We start from the raw sequence: 27651 nt of genomic DNA, 5'->3' as shown, positions 1-27651 counted from the left end.
AGGGTTGACAATACCATAGCAAGAAAAAAGCAAGTGGTTTCAAGAAGAGTTATTTTCCAGTGAAAAGGTCATACGTGGAAAGAAAGTGTGACAGTGGGGTAATATATCCTCACTGCAAAGGTCAAACAAGGAAAGTGCCTTGCTTCACAGGGAAAAAGGACAAAAGAAAACTTGTGGAAAAATTGAAAATTTTTCAGTGTTACATTTTTTCACTGAAACAGTAAATAACGAAAACAAAAGTTTAATCTAAGACAATTTGGAATCAACTTGTTTCTCATTTTTGGCATAATCGGCTGTTTAATTGTAATTTATTTCCCAAATAATTCAGCAAGACCTTCCAATTAGAATCCAATTAAACAGTTCCTCGTGACAACCTCTGAAACGTCTTAAATCTAACCACAACCAGCAGACAAGCCCATCACATTGCTTCACCAGAGTTAGCAAAGTAAGCTAAGACGTGTTTTCCAAATAAATGGCTTTAACTGAGCAAGAACAAGAAGGTTAAACAGAACATCAGCAGTCTCAACCTTCTTACAGTATATCCATAGACCTAAATGACACATCGTAACCGCAAATCAGAGGGAACTTTGTCTTCCATTACTGTTTCACTTGCATGCTCACTCAACCCTTTGATGTAATATGTGATGTCTGAGGACACTTTAATTGTGATGGTGGCTCAAACAGAAGATGATGGAATGAGTTATAATTTCCCGTGGTGCCGCCTCTGATCACAGTCTCCCTCAACGAATCAATAAATAAATACAACAGGAATAAGGTGTATTGATCTGAAAACACGTTTTGCAGAACATAAATGTGCAGAACACAGTTTCTGCTTAGAAACCTACATAAAGTCTAAGTATATCTGGTCAATTGCTTCTAAATCTTTCGATCGAGATAACGTTTTCCATGCATACTAAGCTTTGATTGAGTAGTAGTCACATACTGTATGTTATACTGTACATACTGTCTTATAAACGTACATGTTCATCTTTAGCAACAAGTCAGATCTGGGAATAGTTTCGAGTAAATAAAACATCAAGTCTGTAATCATTTACTCAACTTGTTGTCATTTTACGCTTGTGTGATTTTCTTTGTTCTGAAAAACACAAAAGAAGATTTTTTTTAAATGTTGGTAAACACAAACCGTTGGTTCCCATTGACTTCAATTGTATGGACACAAAACCCATGCAAGTCAATGAGGACCCATGGTTTCCAGTTACCGACATCTTTCAAAATATCTTCTTTTGTGTTCTGCATTAGATGGAAAGTTATACGGTTTAGAAATGACAAGAGCGCGTGTAAATAATGAGAGAATTTTCATTTTGAAGTTGAGCTATTCCTTTAAAACTGTTAAGAAGGACTCTTTAAACAGCAGCATGCCCATGTGATGTGGACGAAAGCATCACCCATGTATTTCATCAGTAGCCTGTGAGACATCTTCCTCCAGTGACCTGTGTTAAAACAGCCTAGAGCCAACAAACCCTATTTAAAGCGACAGGCTTACACGCTTGTTTGTCATTAAAGCTTCATTCTCTCCTGCTGCTGATGTTAGATAAATCAGAGGTAAAAGGCAAGGCTCCATCATGTCAACTTGCCTTATCTTTGGCAAAGGAGACTGAGTTGTTTTATAATGCGGCGGCTCTACAGAAGTAGAGGTGGCAGGTGCTTGAGAACATGGGCGAGACAAGCCCCTGACTCCCAGTTTACATCTGCTCAGACAGCACTCGGTTGGGCCACACTGATTGCACTGGCATTGACTGCAGACTATCCAATTTAACTCTGATCCCATTTAAGCTGGAGGTGCTCAATTCCAACTTTCTTTGTAAAGGACCTTGAAACTGGATTTTCAGTCAGGGACACATGGCGTTCTTTTAGACGTATCCCTTTTGAATACTAATAAAAAGTGGTTTCAGATTGTAGCAGTCAGGTTTATAATGTCAATGTTCGAATTTTGGTGAATTCCAACGTGTTCAATAAACCAACATGTGCAATAAACAAATGCATTTTAGTGTCCTCATTAAATATGTCCAGTATCAACTATTAACAAGATGTGCCACTGCCATTATGGGGAGGGAATGCAACGCTCAATATGACCGTTCTAGTAAAGGAAGTCCCGCCTTCCAGTAAAAAAAGCCAATCGTTAATTGAAATTAAAATAGGCATTGCGCACTTTGACGGTATTCAAGATTACTGTTTACAGTGATAAATAATTTGCTCATTATTGTAATTGTGGCCAATTTATATAATATATAACATTAGCATAATTGTTTACATTTCTTTGAAAGCACTCGCTTACACAGTAGCAGTAGAATACTTATTTATATATCATATTTTATTTGTGAAATAATTGTATAATTTAGTTCAATATTTTCAAATATCAGTGGGTGTTCATAAGTAACAAAAATTCCATTAGTAACAACAATACTGATTTAATGTAATACCAGGATAATACGCTACAATAAAAGGTTTGGCAATTGTTGTAATATTCGATAACAGCAAATGCCATGAGTAAATTCCATATAGTTTTGTAAATATTGCTCTGGTCAATCTAAAAAAATGTGGACTTCTATGACATTGTGTTTGCTCGACTTATAACGCTATATAGGTTTTAACTAAAGATGTACGAATATATTGGCCAATAATATCCGTCGATAAAAACAGTGAATCAAAAGAGTGCAGGAAAATGCAGAAAAAAACTTTGAGCTCTGTCGAAAATGTTAAGAAACATCACCAGTTTGATTTTCAATATTAATAGTGATTAAAAGAAAGAACAACATTCAAATAGTTAGTAAGATAGAAATATGAATGTAATCTTCCGAATCAGTGAAGCAAGCATTAGCAGATATTACTATGAATAATCGGTATCGGTGGTGTAATTTACAATAGTATCGATGTATCTCTAGTTTTAACCATTTCTTATCTCTCTGCTTGAAACATGTTACATGTCACAGTCATATCAAATATTCTGCTTTTAATCATTCTAAAGGTGACCATGAAAAAAGAAGAGAAGAAAAATACTAAATAGTAGCAGAAAGGACTCATACAAAGAGCAAGCAAAAGCATTTGAACTCCTCCACATTCCTTTTCACAAGCCCCAAAATATCAATAGCTTTGATTTAAAGCATTGGCTTTGAGAATCTATAACATCTTACCTTCCCAACATACTGTGGATCAGATCCCATGTATTCCTCCAGGACGAAGAACTGATTCCACACCCATCCTCTCTTGACTCTGTGAGCTCCCATCGTTCCATGTTTCCTATGTGCCATGAGATTCCTGTTGTGCTCTTTGCCCATTCTGCTCTGGGTTGAAGAGTTCAAGGGAGACACAAAGCTTTTGTCTAAGAGACACCAGAGGAAGAGCAGCAGGCAGTTCCCCATGAGCATTGGAACAAGCTGTAGGTGCAAGATCCTTTGCTGGACACAAGTCACTTTTATAGAGACACCAGGGGTATGATGAATCCAATAGAATCCCTTGTCTGCACGGAGGAACTAATATCCATGGAACATCAGGGCAGTTCTTGAAATTTTTGTTAACCGTCTGCAAGAGAAATTAAGTAACGTCGGTTAAATCAATGAGATTAAAGGATGTTTAAGGTCTGGATATCACGAGTATTAGTGAGTGTGCATTTTTGTCAAGACTATTAAATAATCTCGCTTGAAGGCTTTGCAAATACAGGATATATGAACAAATTGGCTCATTTAGAACTGTGGGGTTGGAAAAAAGCATGTTTTCATGTTTTAAAAGTGTGTTTTCCCAATTTGGCCTTAAAACACAAATGGTCACAAGAAGTAAACCAGTCCAGATGGTAAGGCTCACAAACTTACCAAACTTATTTCTTAATCACTGTCTGAATAAAACCTTTAACATTAGGTAAAAGTGAATCTTATATCACACAAAGTATTACAGGAATGAAATAAGAGCACATTACATACAGTATGTCAGGAGGCTATTAAAACACAGTACTAAAAAAGCAAGTGCTTTTAAAGCAGGTGTCTTAGGCCTTTTTGCATTTTAATCCTGGTAAATGATGGAGGAAAACGTTAAAATGCATATCATATCACAAATGCGTTCTCCTTTTTTCTTGATTAATCTTGATTCATTAATAAAAAAAATATGAAGGACACATTTTATGAAGGACAGAATTTCCAGTGCCACTTTAAAACAAGTGATCGGTTAGACCTTATTTTAACATAGTCCACTTTAGAAATTATATTGAATATTAGTAACTTTGAAACTAGAGAACTACCTCAATAATTTGCATATTTATATATATATATTTGCAAATTTTGGGATGAACTATTAAATCATTATTGTTCCTGGTTATTGATCGTGTGCTAACAGCAATGTTTATATCATTAATTGAAGATTATCTGCCAGCAGCCTGAGTTGTACAAACGCGTTATGAGGAGAAATATTTTCAGATATTTTTTAATCTTCGTTGAACAATTGTCTGGCTTGTTGGCGGTTGATAGCCAGTTTCCTGCTAGATGGAAATCTCTTAAAGAGACTCTGTAACAGAAATTCAACAAGATTACACTCTCCATGTCTACAACAACAGAACTGATGGAGACTGACACTGCTGGTGTTGAGTGATATAGGTTTACGTAACAAAAAAACAAGCCGGACAGACTCATGTGCCCTTATGGCTTTCAATTAAGTCACACTCCATTTCAAAGATTTACAATGGAAACCTTTGGAGTGTTGTTGGTCAGCAAAATTATGAAACCCACTGCCTGCCAAAACCATTCCATATACATTTTCAATAGATATATTCACTTTATGAATTGACATAGCCAAATAGTTGCAAAATGCAGAACACGTTTGTGAGTTAATGTGGTTAAAGTTAACATTTAGTTTGACACATTTCTTTACACCAAAAATGGTTTAGGATCATCATAGGGACCCCACAGGACCCCTGCTTTAATTTATGAAAACATTTTAATGATCGGTTAACATTCCATTGCATGCATTCCGACTTCTTTACACTGTTGACCGTATTTTATGGCTGTGTGTATAACCTACATCGTAGTCTATGCGTAGCTCTGTGTCGCCTGATGTGCACCTTTCCAAAAATATAACAACGCGTTTACTCAACGATGCGGTAAGTCAAACTAAGTCATATGTCTGTGGCAATCAGCGCGTATGTGCATAATGTAAACAACGAAAGGATAATGTGATGATGTATTGTGTGCTCGTGCTGTAGTTCCATCCCCCTGCCTGCCTCCAGCAGCTCGTCTTTGTCCGGAAATAATCGTACAGCTGTTTTTCTCTTTTATAAATTAGAGAAAACTAAATAGTCTTTGAAGATACAACGTATGCAATACTGCTGTATAGGTACTCAAGATTAATATGAGTTTGGCAGAAACTGTGTGAGTTACTCCATCTTTAATGCATTTGCCAAAATTCACAACTGGTTGTAAGTGCAAATATGAGGAATTAAGCGTTCTAGACTTCAAAGTGGTTTTATGCAGCAAAATTTTAAATCAATTTAGATAAAGAGGACAGGACCACAAACAGGACTACTGCAACAGTAATTGCTGGCTCACCACAGAGAGCACATGATCGCAGTCCAAATCTCTGGAGACCTGTTATGGGCTGTACTGTGGTAGTGACATTATGTTTGGCAGGACATTGTGTTTCTGCAACAATATTCTCTATGGGGAAACCCTAACATTTGTCTTGACACTTAACAAGCTAAAAGATTTCAACTGCAGTGTACCCAGAAAGAGCAGTCAATGTGCCCAAAGGTTATCACACTTTAAAACTATGCCCTCATTATTTTATACTTTTTATGTTTTTCTTGTTGATCTTGACTCTGTTGAACTGGTGTGTTTTGGTGTATTTTGGCTGACGTGACATGACATGATATGAGTCAACTTTTTTATCTCCGGGTCTACAGCTGGATGGAGATGTTGCAGAATAAATACGATACTTTCTAGCATGCATCACCCAGCAGAGTCGCTGAACTTGCGCTGCCATGTCCTGTTGGACAATAAAAGAGTGCTGTAAGCGGAGGCTGAGGACAAGGAAAACAGAAAGGTTGTCGAAGAAGAGGAACAGGTAACACACACATATACGGTAAATGTACAAAGCTATAATAGTTATGACTTCTTAAATACTCAATGGCTTTTTTTACTATATAACTAAACCGATCACAGACTTGACATGATTTAAAGCAAAAGATGATTTACAGTTATGCATTTGGCAGACTCTTATATGCAAACCCAGATAGCAACAGATTCTGTCCAAATTCTGGTTTAAATTTGGCCCCTCTGGCCTATTTCTGGCATTGTTTTTTTTCATAGTCTTATGTCAAACAGAATTAGCCTCGTTTTTGGCGATAAGCATTAATTTGGCTACATCCTGGTTTGAGTTAGGCTTGCCATAAAAACAACATAGTTCGGTGAAGATTTGGGTCGGTTTGGGTTAGCCAAAAAGTTAAAAGCAACAAAAACTTCCAACAATAATATAATATAATTGTTTTGTCATTGTTTTGTTCAATGAGCTGCAATATAGTAATTCTAGCAAAAGTGCCTTTATGAGTCAATAAGATTATTAGACTGCAAAGAGACCAAGATAGGACGTTCTGTTTTCATCAGAACTTACTTTTGTCTCTTGACTGCTGGATATTTATAAAGCTGTGTTATTGTGTGTCAAGGACAAATGAGACAAAAAGCCTTCGTTTAAGAGAAACTTTCGTTAGAAGGACGCTTTGGTGAAATATTCATAGTGGATTTTTCATAGTTTGAGTTTTGTTTGCAGAAACATCCACTAAATAAGTGGATGTTGGGCATGCAATCTGGGAAAGAGTGATGTTTGTTTAATACGTTTAATTTGAAAGCTGTGTATGTGTTTTGATTTTGGAAATTATGTTTTTGACAGAGTTATTTGAAAATAGAACACGACAGCAGTTGCATCTTGTGGAACAGCAGACTCATCTCCAGTCAAAGCCAGACTCCCCGAAGCCCCCAAAATGGAAAATAAAGTAAGATTGTATATTATTTCATTCTTTAAAATGTGTCATTGCACTTTTATGCAGTATCAACTGAATCTTTAACAATTTGAACATGATATGTTTCTAATTGGTCTTGTATGTGGTATAATTTGCCTAATATCAGTATTAGATACAGATGATTTCTCATAGAATCTTTTACATTGTTTTAATGTTATCCTTTATCTTTAAAACATTTTAATTTAGTGCTTAGTTTATTGTCGCTGTGTTTCTTGTATCATGTTACTATTTATGTGCTGCTTTTATGAATTGTTTCATATGTTTAGTTGCGTAGTTTCAATTGTAGTTTCATGTTGCTCATGTGTTGTGTGGATTTGTTTTATTGATTTTTGGTGTTGTCTAAATGTAAGTGTTATTGTGTTACTTTTGCTGTGTTTGGCTAGATTATATTGTCAGCATCAATGAAACACTATACTTGGATTTGCTTGGTTTCTGTGTTTTTTCCAACTATTCAATATATTATTATATATTGGGCAAGTTATGGTTGAGTTCTAGGTGGCACTTTGGCTCTTTATTGGGTTACACGTGGGGATACAGGCAGTGTTATGGGACAGTTAGGGTTGATTCCAGGGACATGAATGAAGTTGTGGGTGTGTTTTTGTCTGCTTTAGGCATTGTTCTGGTTTTCTTTAGGCAATCAGCTTAAGGGCCATTCGAGGGAAGCGGTCCTTGGTGGTATGTGGGCCATAACAACTGGCCAAATTGAACCGGATAAGACCCATAACCAATTTACTTTATGGGAAGTGACTTACAGTATACTAGTATGTGCGTTCCTTGCTTATCTATCGTGCAACATGCCATCAGTTAAGCAGTGGGATACTGCAAATCTGTGAGGCCCCCTGCTAGGCACGAGATTGGGCCCCTCCCAACAGCAGTGATGTCATTTCAAACACCTGTTGCAATGGCATAGCCTAAACATCTTTATTACCTGCATTTATTTTTATTATAATTAACATTAGTCTATATAGGTTTTATAGTTTATGTGTCATTTTGTGAGAGGCAGCGTATAATGCTTTTTAGTTGAAAAATAAAGCCAGGAATGCATTTTTTACTGTAGGCTTTGCTTCATTCCACTTTCTTTATGGTGTGAACACATAATTTATTACTGGAAGTGGCGGCGCATAGTCCGGCCATTTCCATCACCGTGCCCTCTTTGAAATGATGATAAACAAAATCATTTTATAAACACTCGGAATATGAATTTGGTGAATATGAATTAAAGAAGCTTAAAGAGCAGATACAGAAAGAACTGTTAAAGAAATACAGACTTGACAGACAACAGGGCAGTACTTAGATGTGTTGTTCAAAAACACATGGCTGCCTGCGTCCACCAGCAACGTTTCTGGTCGCATAGCCATTGTTCACTATTACGCGGAGGGTGAAATATTTCTACGCATAGTGATAGTAGATGGAGAAAGGCTGCCTATTAGTGCTTTGGATCATGTTCTGGAAGCGCGTTTCAGTGAACCTAATTCAAAGTTGGCAGCAGAAAGTAAGAGCTCACTCTTTAGTGTTATAATCTTACGATGATTTGACACAAAGCTCAACTGTGGAACAGTCCCTGCGCAGTCCCCTGCTTTTTCCTTCACTATGTCTTCAAAGCCGGCTTTTGACACACATGTCTAAATTAATAATCTACATTTATTAACTTCCACTGTATTGTATGTAGCCTATGATCTGTGTTTTTCCAAATTGTTTGGTCAAAACCCAATACAAATACTTGAATGCTTTCCCCCAGTGATATAAATAAGCATTTAAATTAGCCTTTCCGTTTCAGTGTCGATCATACAGCATGCTTTAGATCAGTTCAATTAATTGCCATGCGAAGTATACAATGCTGTCTTCGAAATTGACATTTAGAATAGTTAAACATGCGACAAAGATGCGCACCGGATGAAAAGCACAGGGTGAAAAACTCGCAGGTATTGCACACCTGACGCGTAAATTCAAAGTCCACTCCTGATGGACGATGGGCAGGATTTAACTTGATTTTTTCTCTGTGTTTTAGTTAAAAACGTATTCAACGAATAGGCAGTGCGCAATTGACGCACGCAGAGATGGATTTCTTTGCACACTTGGTTAATGTCGGAATGTTCCGCTTTTATAGCATGATTTCGTAGCATATAGATCAGTTTTTTCCGCGATTATCAATGTAATTGTATACACTGACAAATAAAACTGTTTAAATCTTAAACTTGAGAACAATATGGGGCTCGACGGAGTGCCACTTTGTAACACCAGAAGAGCCGGACACTGACACGGAGCAGAGCGAGACCGTCAGCTTGTGCCGTGCCTCAGCCTCGGGACCGGCCCAATTTAAACCCTGACACCCCCCACCAAAAATCACATTGTGTGCCCAGGCCCCGACTCTGAATATTGGTTTACCCGGCCTGAAAAAAACTAACAATAAATAGGTAAATTCGCAAAGGGGCCAAACAAATGGTGCGAGAGAAACACAGCCAGAGAAATGCAAATGCGGAAGATCATGTTATTAATTCTTGAAACTTCATTCAAAAATATAGACGTGAGAGTCCCAATGTGATTAAAAAGAAAACCAATTACAAGTCAAGTTAGCTCCACAAAGCTCATCCCTTTGTAAGTCTGTCAATTTTAGACATAGGGATTACACTACAGAGCAATACTCTGTATAGGCTTAAACACTGAAGTAGAGGTCTTCTCGGGTCCAAAGATCTTTACCCGACCCGAAATGACCCGAATCACTTTTACCCGAACCCGACATGCCAATTTAAAAAAAAAAATTTGAAAGCCCCGATCCCGAGACAGACCCGATAACGCTAGACCCGAGTCCGACCCGACCCATCGTATATTTTTTTTCAAACTCGACTAGACCTAAATGTAAACGGTATTAATGGAAATGAAATTGATACGGCAATGGAAACGTTGATCCTCTTGTTTTGCTCTGGCAAATTGCGCAAACTCAGGCTAAATAGCCTACGCAAAACAGCATAAAGACACAGCTTAATCCAGTTTCCTGATTAATCCCCTTCACAGATCTGTTTTTTTCGCAAGAGGTGAGTTGGTAACTACACGCACACACACGAGCGACGCACTGTTATTGTACAGGATAGTTGGGGTCTTCCTCGGGTCAATTCAGCAAAAAACATTTTGACTTTATATTTCCCGAGACCCGAAGAACCTAATAATATACCCGAGCCGTGTCCGAAGCTCCCGTGAATCTTTTAGACCCGAACCCGCTCGGGTCTTGGGCCCGACCTTGGGTTTTCGGATCTAAGTGGACCCGTGAAGACTTCTATACTGAAGCAGATGGTCTTTCCAGGCAATGAACACTTTGCCTGGAAATATTATTTCAGATTATTTCGTTTATTTGTAGATGGAAAATGGCTGCCCATATGTAACATGAAGAACACTCCCTTTGCTCACATGCTAAAAATGAATTTGATGGAGGAACAATGACCTTATAACTGAGGTGCATTGGACATTAGTCTAGGTAGATTAAGGCATATTTAATTGAATACAAAGGCAAATTATGCTTTGAGGGACAAAAGTGCAGTCCATTCAATGTCTTTTGTATTTTGGTGCATCAACAGTTTGGCTTGAAAAACACTAAAAACATGTCTTCGCGAATTAAAAAAGTAAACTGTCAATGCAAATACATTGCAAATTTCTGCCGAAATGAAACACCTGTAATTTCCAAAATTCTCATCATCCCCAGATACACGGTTTTATTCCATTAAACACAATTTATGATATAAAAATCCATGGATTTTGTCCTAAAATCAGCACGAAAATGTCAAATTCTAGGTGCGGGCATGACCTAGTCAGTGTCGCTATGTCTGCTCATTATAAACCAATTGGACTTGTTGGTTTATAAACATGTCAGGTCACAGGTTTTGGTCTGTGGGACTTATTTCCATTATACAGTCTTGTATTTGGGCTCGCTGGTGCTCGACCTCCACAGCACATTCATGTTAACAGTTGTCAAATGTCTTCTGTTCAAGACACTTTACATGACGTTATTAATTACAATGATGTGTAAGCATGTGCAAGAGAGGGAGATTTAATGCTGATCCTTTAATGATATAATAAAAAGTCAAACATTTAATTAACCCATGCTTCCAACCAGCACCATTTTTCTAGCACCCTTCAACCTTGCAACTGTCCCTCACAGCCTCACTTTCATTGGTATCAAATTAAAGATGCAATCTACGCCCACTGGTGCTTTATATGTGTCGTATTAACTGGAAAATGTATTGAGAGATTCCTTTATCCTTCTGAAGGTATCTTTGCTGATAACTTCATTTCCATTTCTGTAATTCACATTGACGACCACATGCAAGACTTGTTCACTACACCATCTTGTTCACGTCTACTTGTTTTTTATGTTATGTTTTTATCTAGTCTCCCTGGCCTGACACCTGAGCATTTAAAGTGGATAAGTTTCTACAGGACATGCATAACCGGCCTTGGGGTAACTGTATTCTCAGAGAAAACATTTATTTACAGTATTTAATGAACATGGAACTCTGGACTTCACTCTTGGGAGGGTTGTCAAACTGTCTATGGCAGTGGGAAGCAATTTATTAAAGACAAGTATCTTTATCTAAAGTATTGTATCATTTGAGGGATTATAATTTCCTATTAATGTTGGTGTCCAATAGAGGGATAAATGAAAAGTTCACCCCAAAACAAATTCTTGTTGCAAATCTGAATATATTTCTACTGAACATTATATTTGGAAGTTCTTGGCCACTATTGACTACCATAGTAGGGCAAATTTCTTTATAAATATCTTTGTTCTGTCAAACACACAAAAATATACTTTGAAGAATGTAGGATAGACAACCGTTCTGGGGCACTTCTGACTATTGTATTTTCTCTTCTATGGTAGTCAATGACGGCCAAGAACTGTTTGGTTACAAGCATTCTTCCAAATACATTTCTGTGTTTTTAGGAACAAAGACATTTATACAGATTTGGAACTCGTGGCGATCAACCAATTATCATCATCAAGGATTGTAAATATTCCTAACTAATGATGAAAGGCAAACCACTGGATGACAGGATGGCCAACCAGAATTTAGTATTCCAGAGAGTAATCATTTGTGAAGATGACCTAATAAATCTTACTAGTTAAAATGCTTTTAACTGCTGCTCATGTTTCATTCTAAAATCATTTCCTACTCAAAAAAGCATATGTTTTTCTCCCCAAGGCGGAAACATTTTCAGCACCCACACACGGAAATATTTTCTAGGAGCTGCAATATTTGGATAATATGATTTCTTTGATTACCTAGCTTTGCTTTTTTGTAGTAGATGAAAGCATCTTTTTCATTTCTTACGATAACCAAAAATGTGTAGGCCTATATAATTCTCAAGAAGGAATTCACATTAAAATGTGATGTAAACTATTTTGAATGGGCACATCCTGTAGGGTTTTCTATTAAAACACAAGTATATATACTGTTCATGTTGTGAAAACTATAGATTTTGGAACACAGATTATTATGATTTTGTCTCATTATTTAGAGAAAGTATCTCATTACTTTAAAACATTTCATACAGTGTTTTAGGGATTGTAGTATTCTCTGTGTCTAGTAAACTGCCCTCCAGTCCAGTATGAAAGTGTGAATATTAGACCTGAACAAAAAATCACTAATTCAAGATCTTACATCATTATTTTAACACACTACTCCAAAATGAAAAAAATATGTTGCTTATATTAAATAAAGGAGATATGTTCCAAAAAACAATAAGAACATACATAAAAAATCTATTCACACAAGCCATTATCAAAATAATGGCTTGTGTGAAGGATATTTGGACATCCATGGCTTTTCACAGCTATTTGCTCCATATACACCCTGCAGGGCGTCATGATGATTTCTTTTTCTATTGTGTTTAGGACAGTAGTGCGATTTATCATATTTTCAGTTTAATGGCCAATATTGAATTTTGAATCCAGACCGGTATAGTGGTTCAGCTGGAAATGTTACACATCTAAACTTCCTGTTTCAGTTTATTTATTTATTAAAATCATATATAAAATTTACTTTCACATTTATGCATTTGGCAGACGTTTTTATTCAACGCGACTTACACTGTATTGTACTATACATTTGTTTCAATCCCCTGGGTTCAAACCTATGACCTTTTTTGATTAACTTCTAAATGTTCTGTTGGTTGTATTATTGTTCTAACGTTTGTATAGTGTTTAAAACTGAAACAGGAAGTGCTTGTGGTTTACATTTTCTTTGCAAATCTTGAATCCCTATTTTCTCCATCTGTCTGTCTTTGTTATTCCATATTTAGTCACCACAATAATGAAGGCTGTGGAAAATAAAGAGATGTGTTTAATTGTGTAGCTCTGTCCTCCTGAGTCTGGCGGTCAAATTTTATTGTGTGTTAATTTGGATGGGAATGAATAAGGAATCAATTCCTTTGCAAATTACGAATGCGTCCATTACAAATGGGCAGTGTTTAATACACACAACAACCTATTTACATACACACCAACGTGTTTACTTTGGTGTCTTTGTGGGGACTTGTCATAGAATGCTATTTCTCTTATACTGATTTGTGTTCTCCCTATCAGCTATCACTACCCACACCCCTAAACCTAACATTCAAAGAAACCTTTCTGCATTTTAACATCGTCAAATAAGCATCAATTTTATATGTTTTTTTTATTAATTTCCCTTGTGGGGAGCAGATTTGGGGTTTTACTATAGAGGCTACACCTGTACGCGCAACCAAAATTCAAAAACATTATACATTTTATAAATTATTGTACATACAGAATCACCTATCATTCTGATAAAAAAGAAAAGTACTTATGCCCAGACAGAACATTTTTATTGAGAATGACTGAAGCTTTCCCTCAGCTTAGTTATTCAGAGGACGCATAGCTTTCTCCTCCTCGCTATTTGCAGTGTCATTATTTGTTTGGTGAACTTCTCTGTTTGGTACCTGACAACAAGGTTATGTGGTGGCAGCCTGCTTTGTTAGTCTGTGTACCAGAGGGAATGTGAGTTTCACTGCCAATATATTTGAAATATGTTGCATGCTATGAAATAAACAGTCGGTGTTATTTAGAACCAAAAAACACATTTGAACTACCATCTTTTTGCACATTTGTTAAGATGATACTTTTTAAATAAAGTATGTAGTCAAATTCATGTAATCACTTGAAGAAATTCATTCTGACCCTTTTACAGTGCATTTCTTATGCATCGATGCTCGCATGGGATAAATATTTTACCTATCACCGGTGCATTAAGGAGTGACCCCTAGTGTCTGCAGTGGTGCTTACCGACCGCACGCATCCCATCACATACTTCAGAGTTACAGTAGACATCAATAACACTCACACACACACACTGCATGTCTCCAACAGCGCCTGCGGCATTTGTTTGACTACGATCTTCATGCATTTCAACATAAACTAATAGGAAAAGTGTTTTTTGACTGACATTTGGGTTAAAGACACAAAAAGGATGATCCACCAACTGCAGAAGGTAATAATGCATTTTTACTACACCGTAATTGTATTTTCTATTTGAACATACCATAAGAAGCAGTTTTTCTTAACTTATAACACGTAAAATAGTTGATAGGGTTTATGGCAATATTTTGTCATCCAAAACGAAAGGAACTTAAAAGGTACGATAAGGAAAAACTCATTTTTACCATGTGCCGATTTGCAAGTCTCGCTCGTGTTATATAACTGAACAAAAATACACGTTGCTTCACTTTAACAATAGTAAAACAATGCTTACTTGTCTTAAGCTTCGTCACTTTTCTCAACTATATTCACTTTAGTTCGCCGATCGATTTCACTTAATGGGTTGCGGTTCTTCAAATTGCAGATGTGCGTTCGCTGCTGCCAATAAATAAAAATCGCCACGTACCACCCAAACGTCCCACAGTCTCCGGAGAGTTAAAGCGTCGTTGGCTAATCCAGACCTCCAGCCGCTATCGCTATAAACTCTCTTCTCTTCAATCACTCTGATGCGCTCGCCCTCTCTCTCCCTATCTCTCCCTCTCTCGTCGGAGCATTGTGCAGAGCTCTGTGAAAACAGAATGAGGGGGAGAGCCGAGCGCTCAGCCGAATTCAGTATTCACCCCTGCAGTGTCAAGGGGACAGAGCAGAGAGAGAGAGAGAGAGGGGCTTCAATCAGGCTCTATGATGTCGGGAGCTGCAGGCTAATGTATACGCGCTCCCTCGGAACTTGCCTTACATCCATCCCTCCCTCCCAGAGATTGGCTCTCCTCTTAAATTGCGGGATTAATGCGGGTCCCACCAGTGCTAAACATAGTCCACGTAGCCGGCTTTGCATTGTTACCCTCAAGGGATGCCGAGCTTTCCAATGAGGAGTCGAGAGATTCATGTCACATGCAGATATTTTCACCTCGCCTTGAATGAGATTACTTTTCGAAGTCTTAAGTGTTATTCGGCAAAGCAATAAAATGATGTCGTTAATTCACCTTTCCTTCCGTGTTAGCATTATTTTAATGGAAACACCATCTGTTGAACAATAATCACTTTGATGCATGAATCCCCTGGTTGTGGATTGACCTAATTTAAAAGAGACCTGTATCTGTTCAAGTCTTAAGAGGGGGGGAGTGGTTTTGTGTCTCATCGTAGTTTTGTGTTACTTGGCTCGATAACCAATAAAAATGTTTTCGTGTTAATATAATACATTCCGACATTATATAATAGGTAATCAACGTTTTTATTTATTTTACTTTAAATGGTGTATTTTGGCAGTGTGGTCAATACTCTAGAGGTACAGCTGATGCCTTTTAGGAATGATAAATAGCATCGTTATGAATTTAACCCTTCTGTGGGGTTCGGGCATGTGGAAAACATTTTCAATGTAAAAAAAAATGTGTTTTTTTTCCAACCTCAGATAATATTTTTTCGAGATGCTGAAACAAGATGTTTTTATACACATCATGGATTTTGTCATAAATGTGATTGTACTAAAAACAAATATTCCCATATACAGTCAAAGCCGAATTTATTCAGACACCTTCAACATTTCTCACATGACCAGTTTATTCGCTATAGTTTAGAAAATGTTGTAAAATATACTAAACTGTCTTGATCAAATTCATCTCGATAATGTCAGATAACTTTATAGAAAGGTAAGTGATTAGGTTGAATAGCTGTCAGCTGTTACATTGTACACAGTTAGATAAAACCAATATATCAAAAATTAAATCTGGTATCTGAATAATTTTTGGTTAGACTGTATGATGTCTATCTTATGTTTATAACTGGGAAGAAAATATCTGTATTTTAATGAACATTTTTGTGGCTGTAGTTTGCATTTACATTTAGTCATTTTTTTCATTTGTCATTGACCGAAGTCGAAACCGAAGTGTTTTAAGTCGTTTTTGAAGGTTGTGAGAGATGTGGTTGACCGGGTCAGGAAGAATGTTCAACCACGAAGGAGTTGTGAAGGAGAACTCTGTTAGTTATACTGCTGTAGGTCCACAAGACCCATCAACATTGGCTGAGTAACAAAAACAGCATACAAGGGTTACTTTGCATTTCAATAGAAACTAATACACCAACACTTCTCATACTTGTTGTTAGTGGAAACACTCACCCAAAAGCACAACCAGAACAGGATAGGCATGGATTACAAATTTCAGTGTGAATATGCACATCTTTTCAACATGTCACTTTGTATTGCACATTCATCCAATTCCCCAGCAGCGATTCTGAAATCACTGGTCCATCTGAAGCAACTCACATCACTTCGGATTTTAGAAACAACCACCATGCTTCAAGACAATTTCAATGCACCAAAGCAGCATTCAGCCTGAGCAGACAGGCTTAATAAGAAGTGCTTGAGGTAGACTGATTAGTCATCAGTACTGTATATCAACAGCTAAATGAGTTTCAATGCAATCTATATCTAATGGAGAAAAAGTGTACTGATTCTGGACAGTTTTAGGCTGAGGTCCGGCACAATCAAAGGACATGCATTCACGCACAGGCTCTAAATACATCTCCCTACAACACAGTAAGCACTAAAATAAGGTCCTATTATCTTTGAATTGGACCATTAAACAAGTCTCTGATCCTGGCCATGCCTTACATTTACTTACGGCCATATGTAAAGCACCACTAATGGTGTAAGTGAAACAAGTTAAGGCACAAGGGTGATACGGAGTGGGGTATTTGTGTTTCAGGGTTTTCTCATTAAAAAGGCTTTACCTTAATTTACTGGTGGTCGGATATTGGCATCAATCCCCAAATCTGATCATCCTCAGAGCAGATGGCATGGCAAGCTTCCATTCTGAGTTAGACTAGGAGATAATCCACAGAGCACATGGTGGGCTATAACGGAAAGACTCATTTATGGAGTTGGGGGAGTCCAATGGAGGGGGTGGAACGCTGCAAAGGTCCTAAAAGCTAGAGTTCAATACATCAAGGTGAGTTCATAAAGCCGTCCAGGTGGGAGTCAATCTTACTGGACACTGCCTGTAATCCCCTAACCTTCTTTGGTCATTAGATCTCAAATGTTAAGTGCTAAATATAAAAATAAAGTTCAAACAGCGTGCAATGCTTTTTGCGATCTGGAAGCTGAAACAACATTAATAGACATGTACAGTAATGGTCAAAAAGTTTACATGTACCTTGCAGAATCCGGAAAATATATAAAAAAAGAACTTCCTCTCTGTCTCTTTCTCTCTCTCTCTCTCTCTCTCTCTCTCTCTCTCATGGTACAAATTAAGAGACACTTTCTAAATAATTTTCCGTTTTGCTGAAATAACTTTATAAGTATTTAGATAAAATGCTCACGTTTGTTTCTTCACTGAACAAGTATTTTTTTCAAATAAAAGTATTGTATATATTTGCATTTATTTGCAGAAAATGAAAAATGGAGAAACAGGCCAATATAACAGAAATAATGCTCTGTTTTTTTCAGACATCTCATGCTGCAAAGAAAACAAGTTCATATTCAATTTCAAGCAATACAACATAATTTGTACATGTATTTAGAAAAACTTTTTTATGTGATTTTTTATGTGATGCACTGGGAACAAGTCCGACTTACTGCCAGCAGGGCTGCCCTTTGTCGCCGGTTCTGTTTGTAATTTTTATGGACAGAATTTTTTAGGCACAGCCAGGGGCCACACGATCTCGTCTCTGCTATTTGCGGATGATGTTGTCGTGTTGGCCCCTTCAAACCAGGACCTTCAGCATGCACTGGGACGGTTTACAGCAGAGTGTGAAGCGGCTGGAATGAAAATCAGTACCTCCAAATCCCAGACCATGGTCCTCAGTCGGAAAAGGGTGGCTTGCCCACTTCAGGTTGGTGGAGAGTTCCTTCCTCAAGTGGAGGAGTTTAAGTATCTCGGGGTCTTGTTCACGAGTGAGGGAAGGATGGAACGGGAGATTGACAGACGGATCGGTGCAGCTTCTGCAGTAATGCGGTCGTTGTACCGGTCTGTCGTGGTGAAAAAAGAGCTGAGCCGCAAGGCGAAGCTCTCAATTTACCGGTCAATCTACGTTCCTACTCTCACCTATGGTCATGAGCTTTGGGTCATGACCGAAAGGACAAGATCCCGGATACAGGCGGCTGAAATGAGCTTCCTCCGCAGGGTGGCTGGGCGATCCCTTAGAGATAGGGTGAGAAGCTCGGTCACCCGGGAGGAGCTCGGAGTAGAGCCGCTGCTCCTCCACATCGAGAGGGGTCAGCTGAGGTGGCTTGGGCATCTGTTACGGATGCCTACTGGACGCCTTCCCCGGAAGGTGTTCCGGGCCCGTCCGACCGGGAGGAGACCCCGGGGAAGACCTAGGACACGCTGGTGGGACTATGTCTCCCGGCTGGCCTGGGAACGCCTCGGTGTCCCCCCAGAAGAGCTGGAGGAAGTGTCTAGGGTGAGGGATGTCTGGGCATCTCTGCTTAGACTGCTGCCCCCTCGACCCGGCCCCGGATAAGCGGTAGAAAATGGATGGATGGATGGATTTTATGTGATAACCTCGATAACCTATTATGTGAAATACCTTGTTCAAATACACGCACACACACAGATATATTATAGCAAAGTTTGGGGGTGTCTGTGTCACAATAACAAGTCTCTGGCTGCCATCTTCATCCATTTACTTATTAATGCACATTATTAAACACTTTATTGTAAAGCAAAGGCTTCAATGTCAGAAATGCTTTGCTGCACTCGCATCGGGGGTTTCAGCATGACGTTATGACAGATGGGTTGGGATATCATCTGTATGAGGGCATTTGAAAGACAATCCATTGCATTGGTGATGAAAAACCACAAGTAATTTATCAAACAGCAGAGGGAAAAACACAGTCATTTCAATATTTCCCCTGTGCTCAATGCATCAGATGGTAGCTGACAACGTTGGTTCATTTCTCCGGCGAGCAGAGATACATACTGAACGGGCTGTTATTCAGCTCCTTTGAGAGAGGAACAGGCTAAGAGTCCAAGCATGCTATCTGAGAGCCACAGGAAGAGGGGTGGAGACCACCTTCAGACCCCATCAGCTGTGCATGCAGACTGGTAAAGTCTGCAACCAATGTGATAATTTGACCACTGAGGAACCATCATTGAAATGCACGTGAGAACTCTTTTTACTTATCTTTACGTCAAGAGCTCTTTCATTTGTTTCGGGCCTCGTCGCTTTACATTCAAGCTGCATCAATTCATTAGACACACAACTAGTGAGGTAAGGGACCTCCTAAGTCTCACAACCTGATTCGCTAGAATCCGGTATGTTCTCCCCACTCATATGAGATAAAGTAGTCTTTGTAGAGGAAGAGATTTCACCTGACCTCATTTCTGTCCGTACACTTGGTTTATGGGATTAGATGGCAGGCCGAAATCCCTTCAGCTCCATTCGATACTATTTTACATGACAAGCACCTGAGAGGAAACTGTAATATTTGAACGATTTCTTAAATGTGTTTATGAGGCGGGGAATAAGTCAGAGCATATAATTGTGTGTCACAGGCATCAGTTGTCAGAATAAGCTATTTTTATAGTTCAGTCAGCGCACGGAAATATTAATGGGTTCGACATCTGACATTCACTGTGATGAGGTGCTTGGAAATGGGTGAAAGTACTTCTCTTTCCACTTCGAGGTGAAACCAATATAATACATTATAAAGATGTGAAATGAACCTGCACAGCAAGAGCTCAGCTTTCAAAAGGTTCCCTAATGGATTGCTAGACGTTGTACGTAGGCTATAGAGGTTATAGATGTATGGATGTAGACTGGAGACCCGGTGAGTCAGGCTGCTGGGATGTGACTTGATTTATACTAAGAATAGAAAGCTGACCACTTTGAGGCAAAGCATCATGACATAATCTTTCATCAAAACATATGAAACCCCTGCAGCAGTCAAGAAAAACAATAAAGCTGAGTATTGCGGAGACTTTAAACAGTTTATGGTGCAGGACAGTGAGGCTTGGCTATTTGTGACACAAAGCTAAATAGAGGCCTGAAAAAATGTCCTTTTTAAAAATGGGGTGCTTGAAAATAATAAAAAATGCACTGGATTTAAAATCCATTAATTGTTTCAGAAACAATATTGCTAGACCGAAATGCCCCACAGGTTTTTATTCTTTGCTTGCAGCTTAGCCTTGTGACAGATACCCAGGTGGATGCAGTTGAGTGAATGCTTTCCTTCTCCCAACATGATGCCTCTAGGAAAAGTGAGAGCTGGAGAAGGTGTAAATGTTGAGTAACCAAGCATGGCCTGTTTTTCTTTCATCATTCCTTCCTTCTTTCTCTCCTAACTTCAGAAAAAATACATTTTAAACTTACAGTCTATGATACATCTAAACTTTTGCAGTATATATGCATTGAATCAAATCAAACGCACAACTTAATGATTGTTAGCGCAGTGATGTACCGGTTGAGCTACAAAAACACTGAATAGTGAAACAAAGCTATACACACACTTAGCATGAATACTAAAGAAGTGAAACAAAGCTATACACACACACTGAACATAATTATGAGGCACCTGCAAAAAACAAATCTAAAACAGGTTTATTAGAATTCAGTCACAGTGGGCGGTTGTTAAATTCCGGTGGCGTATCCTGCGGCACTGAGGTGTCAGGTTGATGATGGTACAATGATTCTAACACACACAGCACGCCGGGCTGACCAGAGAAACAGTGAAGACAAACAGTCTCTTTCAGCCGATGCATTTAGCTGATGCATCATGCATCACAACGAGCCATGCAAGAATTGAAACAGCGCATAACAACTTACCGCGCATCATCAGCGTGTTGAACTCATCTTTTGCCAATGTATTTATGTGAAGTGTTGTGCAACAGTCAAAGAACGTTCAAAGCAAACATGGGAACTGCACACGCCAAGAGGGAAAATGGTAAGCATGCGGCTAAGCATAGATAATTGCCTCTGGCTGGCTACAAAATAAGAACACACCGCATACCGTGGAGAACGTTGCGGCGAGTATGCAATTAAAATTGGCCCTCTCGTCACCATTTTGTTCCTGTGGTTAACACATCAAATGATCTTTCATTTTGAACTAACCTTACGTTGTGCAACATGTGGTCTGAAAATGGGTTTATTGTGCATTTTTTTGTGGCATCTCGGCTACTGAATAAGATAAATGGGCAGCAGAACAACGAATGAGGGTCTGAGAGATGCTTTCGTTTAGTGCTGTGATTCAATAGCCAAATTAAATGTATTGCTGTGGAAAAGTACTGTTACGGTTGCTGCAGACATCGTTACACTATGGTTGGTCTGATAGTGTCATCAAAGTGGATGTCAGCTCATTCAGTTGGGTAAATATTGCAGCTGGATGGTTGCACGGAGGCCCAATTATAATGACCTGATTCCCTGCTATACTGTAGGTAATGATCCAGGCCACACTAGAGTGTCAGATGAAGAGATTACATCTTGGAAAATTAAAAAATTCCTTTTTCCTATCCTATTTTAATAGGAAGGGAAAAACCTGATAGGAAAACCCTCTTCAGGTCATACCAGAGGTTATGTAGACCTTAAATGTTTGTAGGGGATTCTAATAAAAAGAAGAGTGAAGTATTAAGGCATGAGTAGGATCAAAAATAGCATGTTGTTGATGCTAATCTAAAACTGTGGTTTGACAAGCTACTCAGAAGTAGTTAAAGTGATAGTTCACCCCCAAAATAAAAAAAGCTGTATGACATTGTTTCTTCCGCAGAAACTATTTTTATCTATTGGAAATGTGACACTGTTTTAAAAGTAACTGAGCTTTTAGAAATGAATGAAAAATAGTAGTTACATTAGTAGCGTTAGTACTTGTAGTTGCTGCAGCTGCTCCCTTATAAACAAAATAAGTCAGATTTGCCCTAAGAAGGTCAAGGGGGCTTCCTAAAAAAGTTCAGAAGAATCCCCAATTGACAGTATATAGTGAAATAACAGACGCCTAATGATAACTGGTAATGGAAACATTTGTGGGTTGAGAAAGTGGTTACTGTGACACAAGAGGATGCAAAAGCCATTTGTATTCAAGGAGTCTTGTGCAGATCTGTGAGCCATTCAGTGATGGGAAATGCCTGCTGCTAAGCATGAGCTCACCTGTCATGTATGAGTCGTAGCCCATCTTCTCACTGCATATCCACCTGTCTCTTACCCCGTTGCCCAAGATATAGGTCAAAAGTATCAATTTGAAGTCCTGGAGGGCCACCTTCCCGCAGAATATAGCTCCCATCCTAATGAAACACAAATGAACAGGCTAGAACAGATGAAAGGAAAATTTCAGTCAGGTGTGTTGAAGCAAAATGGGAGTTAAACTCTGCACTTTGATACCCCTGATCTAGGCAATCTGCACTTGGAGGTGTATAAGACAGAAAGACACATACCAGTCATTGGAGCACTGCAGATGTTTCCTCCTACGCTAAACAATGAAGCTGAAAACAGAACGAGCAGGAACACAAAGCTGATTTCAAGCCTTCACTGCAGGAATGATAATTGCCCTTTGGAGCAACATCTCAACCGGCATATGAGACTCAAACTGGCACTGATCAATGAACAAATCACACAGTGACCTTATTACAGTTGAACCCCCCTTTGATATTGTATCCACATCGGAAAAAGCCTTTTTTGAAGTCCTTATAGCATGTAAATTGTGAAATGTCATCGTATTGGGTCATGTCATCCATCAACATCTCTTGGTCACATTTGCAAATATGCCAATTTCATAAAACCTATGATGGGTATTGCATTTGTGCATTACATAGATGATTCAAAAGATAACATTTGCTTTATCATTATAATAACCCACCCCCCCAGAAGAAATATCAAAGATGATGTAGTTTTAATATTCTGATTGTGTCTTTTTTCTTCTAGACAGCAAATTAAATTAAAAGGAGTAAATGGAAACTCATTTCCACTGCGAAAAGATTTGGAAAGTTTACAAGTAAAGTTTCCTTAAGGATCTGTCAACATTTATTGATAAACAAACACAAAATGTTCTGTCTTCCATTGTATTTCTCAATTGCAATCGCAATTTAATGAATGAATTTCATTATGCAATTACATGCATTTTATTACACCTCTCATAAAATCTTTCTATAACGACTATTTTAGACAAGATACCTGGAAGGCATACACAGAATGAAGTATTCACATTCGACATGCAAAGGCAGTAAGAGCACATAAAGGGTGTCGAACCATTACAGCATCACACCAAAAAGATAAAAAAAAACATATATATCACATTACCTCCAATGCATTGCGCAGAAGATCGCTAGATTCCTCTGACATTTCATTTGTTCTCACAGTGGTGGGAAAACTGTTAGAATTTTAAATGTGATTGATGTGGTCCAATCACCATAAAAATAGGAGCGCAAACATAATGGAATACTGATGGACACAAAGCACATCCACCAAGGTCAGGAACTCCTCTCATGCTACCCCCACATTTCAAAGAGCAGCTGCTTTCAAACCGAATGCAATTGCACTACATTAAAGCTGTACCAATCATCATCTGCTGCCGTGCTTAAAATATTCATACAAATGAATTTGTAAAAGATACGATTTGTCAGTCACGGCAAATGGCCGAACGAGATCTACTTTGCATTTTAAATGGGATCATAATATTGTGATGTACATTCAAACCTTTCGCATGCCCGTGAGGTCTTGCATAGATCACGAAAGCTCCATTTGCAAGCGTTCTACATTTCGTTTACAGCAATATATATATATAGGGCTACTATATATATATATATAGTAGCCCTTTCAGAATTTGATCTCAAAAGTGTGTATTCACCTGCCTTTCATACAGAGCAGAATCTCTGCTAAGCTATTAAACAAATTCACTATTTCGTTTCAATGTGGATGCTGTTATATAACTCCTAAACCATAGAAATTCAGTTATTGTTTTATATACAGTAGTTCATATCCTTAAAAATAAATGGCTAAAGCTACATTTTCCATCATTTTAGAAGACACAACTGTTTAAAATTAGGAGCACTATACCTGAAGCCTCTCTGGGAGAGCAGGGATAATGTATTTCAAAGACGTTTTTTTATGATACTTTTCATTTAATTCATCAGATCGATCAGAAAACACATCCAGAGAACTGAAAGATTTAATTGCATCCAGTGTCAGATACATTTAGCCTATTTGCTTCATGGGCAAATGCTTTGGCTATCTGTCTACCTGCTGGAGGGATCGGCATGAGGTTTAGATTCATAAAAAGCATGAGGTTTAGATTCAAAACTTTCCATTAGGCATTAACTCTGGTTTAGAATCGAATGTCACTACACAGTAGATTTGGTAGAGTGGCAGAGCAAATGCAGAATGATTTCCAGAAGCCAAGGCATGCGCTTATGCAGTCAGAGAGACAGAATCATCACAAACGTGAAACGTGGAATCTGTATAGTTTTCTTGTTCTCTCCGTCATAACAACTCACAATAGGTTATTTTTAAGTTTTTTGTAAGTTCACATGCTGAAGTGTTACAGTCACAAATACTGATGTGGATGACCTGCTTTTGCACAAAAAAGGGACAATAGTATAAAGGGAAATGTATAGTCACAAGAAATAGAAAGATTTGTCTTCTTTTAAAGAAAAATTTTATTTCTACTTTGGTATAAGTATCATTCTGAACATCTTGAAAGTAGACATCAGCAATAGAAAAACAATACAGTTCATCAGCTGGAACAAAATGGCTCTGAAAGTGATCACAACATAACCGTTCCTCTGCATTCTTATCAATATAGTTGAGGTGTGAATGCCGCTATTCTCTTAAATTTAGATTGGTAAATCGTTGTAGTCATCATGAACAGTGTGAACAACCTTTAAAAGTTCATGTCAGGTGGTAATGAGCAGAACTATGATTTTGAACTATCATACTGGGAGGAAAAGCTCATATAGTTAGCAACAGAACCTTCAGCATTTCTTACCAGGACCCACAACGAACAGTCAAAATCCCCAGAAGCTGAAAAAAGATGTTAGAAAATGGAATTAGATATGACGAGAGCTCCATTAAGTCACACAGAACACAACTCTTGTGCAAAACGTCCCAGTATTCCCAGGCTGCCCATAAATATGTATGCTGGGATGTGACATCTCATCAGGTTGCTGCTGAGTATTTGAATCTAACTCTTATATTTCTCAAATGCCCGGTTGCTGGTGGCTGGCAACTACAGTGTTTTTCAGATGCTAATACTGGAAATATTTTGCTCACATCACAGACAGGTTGCCTCTGCATGTCAATCTAAAAGCAATTTAAAGAGCAAATTGTTTTGATCACAGGAGCCAGTGTCATTTATCTGGTTCTTCTCTTTTATGCTGAGAAAATGTTTTTTAGAAAATCAAAAATGGAGATTATCTGGGTTCATGGTAAGTGTCAGACTGGATTTGAGATTACACAAAATGAGTTAATTTGTTCAATTACATTTTGGATGTTTACGTTTAATATACATAACAAAAACAGTTACATGTTCTATATGTTGCTTAAAAATAAAATGTATTGCGTCAAGTTGTAAAGTTGTTGTTTATATATGTAGACATTTGAAAATAACATATTTTAGTGTTGTATTTGCAATACCGTGAGATCGTGGTATTTGTAAGGTTATCATATTTCAAAATATCATACCGGCCCATGCCAAGTATATGTACGTAATAAATAATAAGAGAGTTTTTTTCCTGATTTATTCAAGCATTTAAGTAATACAGCCATTGTTTTAAATTCATCCATCGCCAATGGCTGATAGACATGACGATGTAGTGCCATCATCGTGATTCCAGCATATGTTTCACTTTCGTCACGTGACTCTTGCTGCCCTGTGCTGTGGGCCACACTACTATTAGTTACATGCAGTGAAGACCACATCACGCCATCACACAGTGAAGACAGGAGGAGACCCAGAAGACCCCCCCAATGACAGATAAGGATGGGTTAATGTCCCAACTTCTATCAATTTCTTATTTCTAAAATAAGAATTTACACATTTATATTTACATGAAGTCATTTAGCAGATGCTTTTATCCAAAGCGACTTACAAAGAATTCAGGGAGCAACACGCGATATCCTTATCCAGTGATAATCCTGTAAGCAAGCATCAGTGACTTGAATCTGATACAGGCTTCAACCGGTAGCCAGTGGAGAGAGATGAAAAGGGTGTCACATGAGCCCTTTTGGGCTGTTGGAAGACAAAGCGTGCTGCTGCGTTCTGAAACAGCTGAAGTGGTTTGATAGCCTTTGCAGGAAGATCAGCAAGGAGAGCATTGCAGTAGTCCAACCTTGAGATCACCAGGGCCTGGACAAGGAGTTGAGCCGGATGCTCTGTGAGGTAGGGTCTAACCTTTTGAATGTTGAATAAGGCATATCTTTGCAATGTATACACAACATTGGAAACTATAGGCCTATGAATACTGCATTTGTCATTTAAAAAAAAGGTCAGTCAGTTATCTCAACACCTTGTTGTGTCAAAAATGGACAAACCAAACGGTATCTGGCTTATTTAAACCCAACAAATGGTTTGGACCATTTTTCACCCAATTCTGGGTTAAAATAACTCAAAATCTTTTTAGAGTGTACATGGCTATTTGAACCTTGTAAAATGAACACAACCTTTTTACATTCACTCTCGCAATTCTACAGCCACAGTCACATTTAACTAGTTTACACAAAGACAGATGCAAACATCCGCATTGAGGAATACCAACTCAATCACACTTCTCATTCAGAGAGAAAACTTTGGTGAGTGTTTATGCATGGGGCAATAACGCTGTTATGGCATTCGGTGGTAATACTTAAAGACCTTTTCTAGGTCTTTGTCACATTTACTATACAGTGCTTTAGGTTTAAAACTGTTAAGAGTTACAAGAAGGTTTATGACCCACAACACTCATGAGGACATCTGTTTGAGGTTAACAGTAATGATGAGTATGTATAAAAAAACAACGTAACTCATAATGTAAATATGTAAATGATTTCATCCAGCATTTAAAGGTTTTACTCTACATTTGAATAATTCACAGTTCAGTTTGCTCATTCTTTCATCGTTTAAAACTAACACTCTGTGACCTTTATCGTTCCTATCAAGAATTAATTTCCAGCGGCAATGCTCATGATATTAATATCATGTTCATGATATTGAGGATGTAGTATATCACTTAATAAATCTACAGTATGTTGGCTTGGC

At 38.2% G+C, this 27651-nt stretch overlaps 1 protein-coding gene across 2 annotated transcripts in view; it reads right to left on the bottom strand.

Moving 5' to 3' along the window:
* cdh12a (cadherin 12a) overlaps positions 1-15242 on the bottom strand; it is a 37869-nt gene extending 22627 nt beyond the window's left edge. Inside the window, exons 1-2 of one of the 2 annotated variants that reach the window (XM_079453865.1) lie at positions 14802-15242; positions 3153-3540 (exon numbers count right to left, since the gene is read on the bottom strand). In XM_079453865.1, coding sequence (XP_079309991.1) covers positions 3153-3386 — 234 coding nt within the window. In that variant the 5' untranslated portion in view covers positions 3387-3540; positions 14802-15242. The remainder of the gene's footprint in view (positions 1-3152; positions 3541-14801) is intronic. The other variant, XM_079453866.1, reaches the window with a different exon arrangement.
* Between the last annotated feature and the right edge of the window lie 12409 nt (positions 15243-27651).

This window comes from Barbatula barbatula (assembly GCF_947034865.1).
Source record: "Barbatula barbatula genome assembly, chromosome: 3".
Taxonomy (NCBI): domain Eukaryota; kingdom Metazoa; phylum Chordata; class Actinopteri; order Cypriniformes; family Nemacheilidae; genus Barbatula; species Barbatula barbatula.
Note: the sequence above shows the minus strand (reverse complement) of the source record. Positions and strands in the feature narration are given on the sequence as shown.